Raw genomic sequence first — 9,803 nt, 5'->3', positions numbered from 1 at the left:
GTTTTATCCTGATTAAAGCTTTAATACAGTATGGCAACTGCACACGCGTCCATGTTTAACGCTTCTCATAGCTATGTGAAAATAAGTGTATAATTGGAACAGTTCATTGTCGGAGCTGAGCTGATGATCTGAATGAGAGAACGAGAGAGAGATGCAGAGCGTGTGCAGAGCAGGGGAACGTGCGGAACAGTATGAAGAACTGCTGCTTTAGAACATTGATTTTGAAACTTGTGAATCCATTAGACTCGTTAGAAGACAGAATCGCACCTTCACTTGGCGGTGGCAACAACAATACTACAGTGAGAATAAAAGTTAAGCCTTTTGGGTGGCGTTATGCAAATCTTCCCAGATAGTGACGTAGACATGTGGGGGCATGTTAGAACGAGCCATTTTAGATAGCCGTGGTTGACTCTTAACTTTTATAAAGAATATGTCTTTGGATTTGAGACTTTAGTCTTTGCAACTTTACAGATCTTCTTTATGCACCAAGAGCTTGTTACACTCCAAAGAGAAAGGAAAAATTGAAATCGCATTATATGACCCCTTTAAACTGCCAGAATTTTAAAAGATATCTCCGTTTGCATTGAACTTTCAGCTTCGTAACTTTGCAGTTATTGTTTATGATCAAACAGCAACATTAGACACTAACTAACATTAAAAAAGTGAAATCGCAATCAACCACCCCTTTAAGAACTGTTGTTGTTGCACATTATGTCTTGGCAAAGACTAAATATATTGTGTATATGCACAAGAAGATTTTGGCTAACGCTGAGCTGAGGCAATGCATATGGAGAACTACCGCCCACAGTGTTGTATGTTTATGAAAGGTGTGAGTTGCCATTGTGCCTTCGTACACATTCATCGCACGTGTCGGTTTTTACGAAGTAGTAATTTCTCAGAAGCATGATTAGAGCGTTAGTTGTTCATCTGATTTGAATTTCCACATCCTTCCCTTTATCCGCCGTTCAATCCTCTTTCTAATAAACGTCACCTCACGTCTCGTTCACTCACCACCTCCTCCTGAGATGCAAACAACCCCTCCCTCCGCATTGTTCTCAGTCCTCTCGTCTGTGTTTCCAGATCCTTGATTTTAATAAGAGGCCCCTGGTGGCCCCTCTTGTGCTCTTTGAGTGTGTGAGCCAGATGCTGTCTGAGTTCGGATTTGAGTGTTTATACGTGTGTTTATGTTTTCTGTCTGTTGTTTTTGCAGTCAATGTAACTGTCATTTGCATTTGTATGAGAACCCAAAGCGGTCCTCATTATGAGTCATATACAATATAATGGAATATATAAAAGGAATTGTTTTTATCAGATGCAGTCGAATAGATTGGAAATGTTCCATCCTTAATAGTACTTGTACACAGAGTTCAAAGGGAAAACAATTCATTTGTTCTTTATTTTATAACAGATCTGTCAACACCATAAAGCAAAATGTAATTTTATTCAGTGATCTGTGTGATGGGAAATCATTAGAATTTCTTTATCCAGAAGTGCTGAGGTGGTTTACATGATATTCTTGTGATGCACTATAAATGTTTTTGGTCAGGTTTTTTGAATTATTATTTAGAGTTTTTGTGTGTGTAGTTTGGAGGTCAGTCTACAGAAGCGAAGCAAAGGGCTGCTGTGGTCTGAGGTGATTCTTGGGGACCGGAGGGGAGAATACCTAATGAGTGATGAACAAAAATCACAGCTTCAGCAGAGACTCTCATATCTCACTTCTGAAGACCTGGTCAGTTTCTTTCACTAACTTTTGGGGGATTACAAAAAAAACACTATTTACTTGATTTTTTTTTTAGCTGTGGGTCTTAATTTTTGGAATATGTATACAAATAATTTTTACATAAGTAATGTATGTTCTTTTCACATTGTTTAGATTTAAACATATTTAAATCTAATATTTAAATATAATGATATATTTTTCATTATATTTAATAGGATATTTTGTTTTAAAACATTATCATAGTTTTAAATGTGATCGTTCATATTTTTATGATGGATTTTCATTGTTTAGAATTTAATGTTTAGGAAAATAATATTTTTTTTTATACGTAATATATTCAAAACATAGCAAAGACATGTACTGGAAAAAGTTTCTAAATTGTTTTTGTATTTGTTTCCTGTTTGTCTTCATAGAATCCAAACCCAGAGAAGGACAAGCCCCCTTGCAACGCCCAGGAACTGGAGGACTGTGACATGTTTCCAGAGGACAGCTCTACACTGATGCGCTTTGATGGTGCCACTCTGAAGCCCACCCATGTGGTAAGGCCATAGAAATACAATAGGCTGGATGGGGCTTCAATGTCCACATTGTCCAGATGTTGTCTGTAATTGGTCAGATATATTTCACATTATCATTATTTAGGTGTAAATTATTGTCCAGACCATGGTCGAACTACTGTGAACCAGTAACCAGTCACATAAATTTTTTTTTAGATTTTTGGTTTCCAAACTTAAGTTTGAAAAGTATAGCATTTAACGAACATATTTTAATATTAAGCCTATTTTGAGCATTAAACATCTTTGCATCGGTAGATTCATGAGCTGGTTCTAACCTAGAAGATTGGTTTAAAAATCTGATGTGATCTTAAAGATTTCATAGCTGTCAGATCAGTGTTTGAATTCCTATTGACCTAATGCAACCATTATCTTGTTTAAGTTCCCATAAGAGACTCGGGAGTTGTGCTGTTATGTTGAGATGTCATGAATCTTCAAATAAGCTGTGCTGTAAGAGTGTGAGTGCAGAAACATTGATTTTTCTCTTCTGGCGTCTCGTGCTGTGAGTAACAATCCTGCACTTGATGGTTCGGAACAATCTAGCACTGTCTGTGTCTTTGACCTGCAATCAAACGATCAGTCACCTAAACGTGAGGTGGCTGAGAGCGAAGTCAGCAATATTATGATTGATTTTAACAGTTCTTTCATGCCAGAAATCTCAGTGTTTAATGGCAAGAAATAAAGTCCTCAAATAGTGGCTTTTATTATAGGTGCAGCTGTGCTAATCAAGTCATTTCTCTATATCCATTTAGTATATACTGTACCTATACGTACAAGACAGAATTAAAGAGTAAATAATAACAGAATTTTCATTTTTGGGTGAACTATCCCTTTAATACCCATTTAAAACCCATAAATCTAATGGCATTATTTATACAACTGTAATTGTAAAAGTAAATGCATTCATGCTAATTCTGAGCTGCAATAAATGGTCTGTAAATGTATCTAATTATTCAAATGTATCTTGATATTTCAGATGCAGCTTCTGAAAAAAATGGATAATGGATGGATAAATTCTATGTTGAATTAAATAAAATATTTCTAATTAATTTTCTAAAAATTTTCTAATATTTCTATATTTCTTATCTCACGGGATTGTTTATATATATATATATATATATATATATATATATATATATAGTATATATCCATAAATTAGTGACAAACCATGCAGGACAATGTATCACTCACAGCTGACATGTTAATACTGAACCCTATGGAAGGCTATGTTAAATTATGATGTGTCTGATCTTCTGTCTTTCATTTATAGTAGGTTTAATATTTCTGGTGAAGAAAACATAATAAATGGTTGCAAATCCGCTCAACACTTAAAGTACACAGGGCAACCCAGGGCTCTAGACTCATTCTTCCCACTGGTCGCTCTTTTGCGACTAACTTTCTCAGTTGGTCGCACAAGCTCATGTTTTGGTCGCTATTTTTTTTATTTTTTTTTGCTACAACATGGGATTAATCAATGCATGCTGATTAACTTTTATCATAGTTTATAGTTATATGGTAACGAGTGTTCAACATTCAACCCGTTCTTTTTCATCAGTATTTTTTGTGATTTAAGTTGTGAACAGGAATTCCTCTTTTGCTATGTTATAAGCCGAGCTTCGTGTGCTTTCACTTTTACTTTCGAATTTGCGATCTTGGTGTCACGTTTTACAAGAAAAGATAATTGTCTGTTTTGCTGGTATCTATACACCTTTCACTTTTTAAGACTAAAACAAAAGATGGATTCATTGTTATTCGTAATTAAAAATCACAACAATAATAAAACATTAGGCTATAATGACAAACTAGCTTACATTTTATAAACATAAACAAACAAGATGAAGCATGGCATGCACCACATACCGACTAATAAATTACAGAATATTAGCAAACACTGAGGAATCAAATAAATAAAAAACTAAATAATTAAAGAAAGCCTCCATAGCGTAACGTGAGGTACACTGTAAAAACAAATCTGACATTTATTGTAAAATACTGGCAGCTGTGGTTGCCAGAACTTCACCATAAAAAATATGGTAGCAACATTTTAGGTTTTACAGACTTAACTTAAATTCACAATAAAATACGTATTTCATTAACTGATGTAATGTTAATAAACCAACATATTGAAGTACTAATATCTGTCTTGAACCATTGTAATGCACTGATAACCACAAAAAACTGGTGATGATGAGAGAGCCACGTGATGAACCAAAGCTCATCATAAACAGCTTTTCTACGAGCTGAGGAGGGCAATACTTATATATAGAAGGTGCACAGTGTCATTCACGTAAACACTAAACCCCATCATGGTGACATACTGAAATAATGCAATAAACATTCATTTAACACCATTAGATGCAAGATTAAACCCTAATGTACACGACTGATAAGAAAAAAACTAAGAAGAAACAAAAAAACATCAAATATGAATTGTCATGCAGGAAATTCTGGGCGTGTCAATTTACGGATTGTCACTAAATTATACAATGACTTTCTTTTTCACTTCCAAAAAACGTATTTTTAACAGTATTTTACTGTAAAATTGCATTAAATTACATTTATTCACCGAATATAGTATGGAAACTTACAGGTTTTTACTGTAACATTTTTACAGTCTTTTACTGTTAAAATCACAATCGTTTTTTACAGTGCACAGCCACTGCCAGTGGTCAACGAATATGGACTATTTTTGAACTATTAGCCTAAATATGGTTACAGCCTTGCAAAGTACCAATAGTTATTTTTCATTACTAAAATTTAACCCGAAAGCACTATATTATTTCAACCTGGTAAATGTGGAATTCAAATATCTGATAATAATGAATAATAAATACGTTTAATAATTTAATAATAATAAATAACTGAGTCATTTCTGGGTGGCTAAACAGCAAAGATAACAAGCTTTTTAAAACTAAAACAAAAAGAAAAGTAAAACTAAACTGGCTGTCAGTGACAGGACTTGCATGTTTTTTTCCCCCCACAAGAATACCAACATGTTCACCTTCTCTGGTTTAAGAAGCGGTCTTTTACTTTACTTTAGCTTGAAAACCATCCATCATTTCCTCAATACTTGCGTAATTTTTGTCGTGCGCTGTGCGCTCATGCTGACGTGGCGAGTATAAACCAGGCTCTACACCTGAAGCGCTCGTACTGAAAGCGCCTCGGTCACTCTCTTCATGTCATCAGTGAAATCGGACTCCTGCTATATGTTCTGTGGCTCTGCAACGCTCGCTGTATGGAGCAGCACAGACCATGCACTCGCACAAACGCGACCACGTCAAATTTGAACTCATACATGCTCAAAAAATTTTCGCAAATGCGACCATTTTGGTCGCAAGTCTAGAGCCCTGCAACCATTTGTTGCCATTTACATTTTGTAGTAACAACAACAATAATAAATAATCAATAATCAATCAACATCATTATCATCTCATGGTTTTTTATTTACTATTCATTTTTGTCTGTACATGTAGTACATTTTGTATAGTGTAACTCTGAACATAATGAAACAAAGGTTTTAAGGGCCTTTATTTTAAGATGCATTTCATTATCGGTCCTCCTGTTCTCTTTGTGTGCTGCTTTTGACGCCATAAACGTGCACATCAATGGGGTCAGTTGCATTCGCTCTCATAAACAATAAAGAGACACGTTTCAAAATCCCTTCATAATTACAGTCTAGAGAAGTTGGCTTTGTGTGCAAGTTTGTTTGTTTTTTCAGTGAAAATGAGTGGTGACGGTAGATAACTGAACTTGTTTTGTTAGCTTAGCAGCATGGTAATTTGTAAAGCTTGAAACTCTGTTGGAATCATTTGGAGCTATTGGTGTTTGTAGTCCTAAAATCCTAAAATGTTATTGTTTGTTTATTTATTTATTTTTGAGTATAATGAATAAGATCTGTGGTTAACATCTGCTTTTTGTATGTAATGGTTTCATATGTGCTGCATTTTTTTATATATATTGAAATATTATTACAATTTAAATTAACGGTTTTGTATTTTAATATATTTTAAAATGTAATTTATTCTTGTGATGGCAAATCAGATTTTTTTTCCTTCAGAAATCATTATAATATGCCGATTTGCTGCTTAATAAACTTTTTTTAAAAATTAGTGTTGAAAACATTGTGCTGCTTTTTTTTTGAGATTCTTTGATGAATAGAATGTTAAAAGGACAGCATTTATTTGAAATAGAAATCTTTTGCAACATTACAAATGTCTGTCATTATTAATGTCAGTCTTTATCAATTCAGTGCGTCCTTGCTAGATAAAAGTATTGAATTATTAAAAAAAAATTATGCCAAACTTTTGAATGAAAGTGTAATATAGATGTGTGTATATATACACTACCATTACAGTTTCCTGTTCATGCAGGAAATGTTCAACACTTTCGACATCCAGATATTTACTGTAATACAGCGTCACCTCATTCTCTTTCTAAACTGATACATATTTTTGAGAAATCAAGTAATTAAACTTATTCTTAAAGACAGGTTTATAGAGGTCATTTAGCGTGTTTTATGTCTAAATGTCAGTGGTGGCAATTTTAAGATGTGAAGCTGTCAGCAGTTGTGAATAACTGCTCTGAATTTAATACGCAGTTACCAGTGAGCAGAGCAAGAAGAGTTTTCGAAAAATGCATTTTTGAAGAGATGTTGGCTGCCAGCATTCACCAAATGGATTTTAGGACAAGTGTAAAGTACAGAGGTACAAAGACGTCACTGAGAAGTCATAACACTTATTTTCAGTGCAACATGAAAACGGTCGTGATTCATAAAAAGTAAGACATTTTACATCATGTCTGTGACGATAATGGTGGTTGACTTACAGCTGCCACCATCTTGCATTGCTGTTGTTTTCTCTTGACGTTTCAATCCTGCTGTCGTTTCAGATGGGCGCCTCATAATTGGCTCTTTTATGAGAATATGCATGGAGATCTTTTCCTTCCTCATTTCATATTCTGCTAGAGTGATGGCATAATAGGCAGACAGTACAATGAAAAAACAGACTCAAAGAATTCAATATCCATGCTGCTTGCCAGCCTCCATTTCTACTGAGAAGATATGATGTGAAATCTTAAAGAGGCAATCACACAGAGAATATAGGTTTCTATATATATGTATATATAAGAAGATACAGACATAATTGTTTGTTTTACATTATGCAATTATCCAGACCGATTTATAAAGTCTAAGTATAATTGGAACATAACTTTTTTTTTATTTCCTTTTTTTAATTCTTTCTTTAAAAATACCATTCAAAATTTTGTAAAGAAATACTTTTATTCAGCAAGGACATGTTAAATTGATCAAAAGTGACAGTAGTGGCTTTTGATTTATTTATTTATTTAAATAAATGCTGTTCTTTTGAAATTTTTATTTATCAAAGATTCTGGAAAAAGATCAGTTTCCACAACTGTTTTAGAAAAAAAGACACAATCAGCATATCAATGATTTTTGAAGGATAACGTGACACTAAAGACTAGAAAAATGATGCTGAAAATTCAGTATTTATTTCAGAAAATTCATTTTAAAATGTTAAAATAATAGTTTGTAATAATATTTCACAATATTACTGTTTTTACTGAACTTTTAAAAAAAAATGGATATATACTATGGTGTAGATTTTTGTAAATAATTTGACAGATAATTTTTAATTATTTACATGCTTTTTCTTGAACTTTAGGTGAGCCTTGGAAGCCACCATTTCCTTTTCTCTGTTCGTATTGACCCCTCTGAGATGCCCGCTTTCTGCTTACGGCACGATGTTGAAGCACTGCTCTGGCAGCCCCGTCCCAACCAGGACAACGATGTATGGGAGCACATTTCAACATTTAACGCGCTCGGTAAGGACAGTTGTATGTGAATAATATCAAATGTTAAACTCCTAAACTTCCCTCGCATAGTGTTTTTACAACCTGAGTCAACCAGCTTTCTTTTTCTATCCTAGTCGTTAGGCTACATCTACATTAATACAGATTTTCGTTTCAAAATGCTCTTCATCCACATTAGCGTTTTCCAAAAGTTTCTCATCCACTCTGAAACTTTGGAAAACATTAAATTAGCCTTACTGTGCATGTGTAAAGCTCATAAAAGTTCACTGAGACGATACAGATGGAACAGACATAAGTTTTCATGCAATTCTTCTGGCAGGATTTTATTTACAAAAATATCTCATCATTCAACATATAATGGGGAGGTGAGAGTGACCTGGATGTGTATCCAGGTCACTCTCACCTCCCCATTATATGTTTGATCTAAAACGCAAAACCTAGAGTGTACAAAGTAACAAATCTTTAGCAACAGTGTGAAAGGTAATAGCACATAACAGGCACAATACCGGTATAAACATAGCTATCTATTGGTACAATATGCGTCACATGACTAAAAATGCGTCATTGTTTTTACAGTCTACACTGCAACAGGATTTTCACATTTATCCACTTTGGAGAGCGTTTTCTAAAAGGTCAGTTTTCCTTGACAAAAATACCGTCTCAATGTGGACAGAAGGCCAAAACGGAGAAATAAAAAAGCATTTTCAAACGAAAACGTATTAGTTTGGATAAGGCCTTAAACATTGAGACAATGTTTTACACCCATTTCTTATTTCTGTTCTGTTCAGGCCTCAAAACGCGATAAAAAGTTTGCAACCTGTGCACCCAACTTCTCCTACGCTGCTCTTTGCGAGTGCCTCAGGCGTGTGTTCATTTACCGCCAGCCCTCGTCGGTCGACACGGCGCTCTTCAACCGGAAGCAGGCTCGGCAGGTCTGGCAGGTTGCCAAACAACAGGTAGCCAACCTGGACACCAATGACCCCGTACTTGGATTCAGGGCCACTAACGAAAGACTGTTCGTCCTGACTGCAAACAACCTGTTCGTGCTGAAAGTGAACAATTAATACTCTCCAGTATTTCTGCTGGATTAGTTGACACTTCTGCTCCAAGGTGGTCCAAGGCCGTTTTGAGGTCATTGGTGAACATTCGACTTATCCAGTATATGACGGTCATATTCAAGACCAAGTTGGTATGAACTTCTCTAATGTGTCTGCGTGTCTGTGTGTGTTAGCATTTGTCTTTATATGTTAAACATTAAACACGTTCCTCCAGGGACACAAACTATAGCATGAATGTCACATTTCATTCCATTAGAATGTAAAACGGATACATAAAATAAATAAGCATCTGTAAGACCCTGCTTGTTTTCCACCCACATTATGACCACAATCAATGAAGAAGTATTTACATTTACCACTCTTGTGTTCCTCGCAGGCCATGACCCCATCAGAACAAACCTGTGACCCTTTTTAACAAAGCAATTATTTCACCAGACATGAGTCAGCAGTCAGAATCAACAGGTACCAAATGCCATGTGACGACGGCATCAAAACTGAACAGGCAGGTGTGATGCATTTCAGAAAAATTGGCTATATACTTACTATGTACTGTATATCATTCATTTGTATACAGTATATATTTATTCAGCATTTTATTTGATTATATACAGTATTAAGCACTATATGAGATTATATACTGTA

General features: G+C 34.8%; 1 protein-coding gene across 1 annotated transcript in view; it reads left to right on the top strand.

The window, feature by feature from the left end:
• The window catches only part of LOC107592038 (nudC domain-containing protein 1-like), a 25,375-nt gene extending 15,872 nt beyond the window's left edge, over positions 1–9,503 (top strand). The window contains 4 exon segments of the mRNA XM_016281398.1: positions 1,585–1,729; positions 2,134–2,259; positions 7,956–8,115; positions 8,881–9,503. Coding sequence (XP_016136884.1) covers positions 1,585–1,729; positions 2,134–2,259; positions 7,956–8,115; positions 8,881–9,167 — 718 coding nt within the window. The 3' untranslated portion in view covers positions 9,168–9,503.
• Positions 9,504–9,803: the final 300 nt, after the last annotated feature.

This window comes from Sinocyclocheilus grahami, unplaced genomic scaffold (assembly GCF_001515645.1).
Source record: "Sinocyclocheilus grahami isolate Dianchi unplaced genomic scaffold, SAMN03320097.WGS_v1.1 scaffold149.1, whole genome shotgun sequence".
Classification (NCBI taxonomy): Eukaryota; Metazoa; Chordata; class Actinopteri; order Cypriniformes; family Cyprinidae; genus Sinocyclocheilus; species Sinocyclocheilus grahami.
This window is presented reverse-complemented; position numbering and strand designations above follow the sequence as displayed.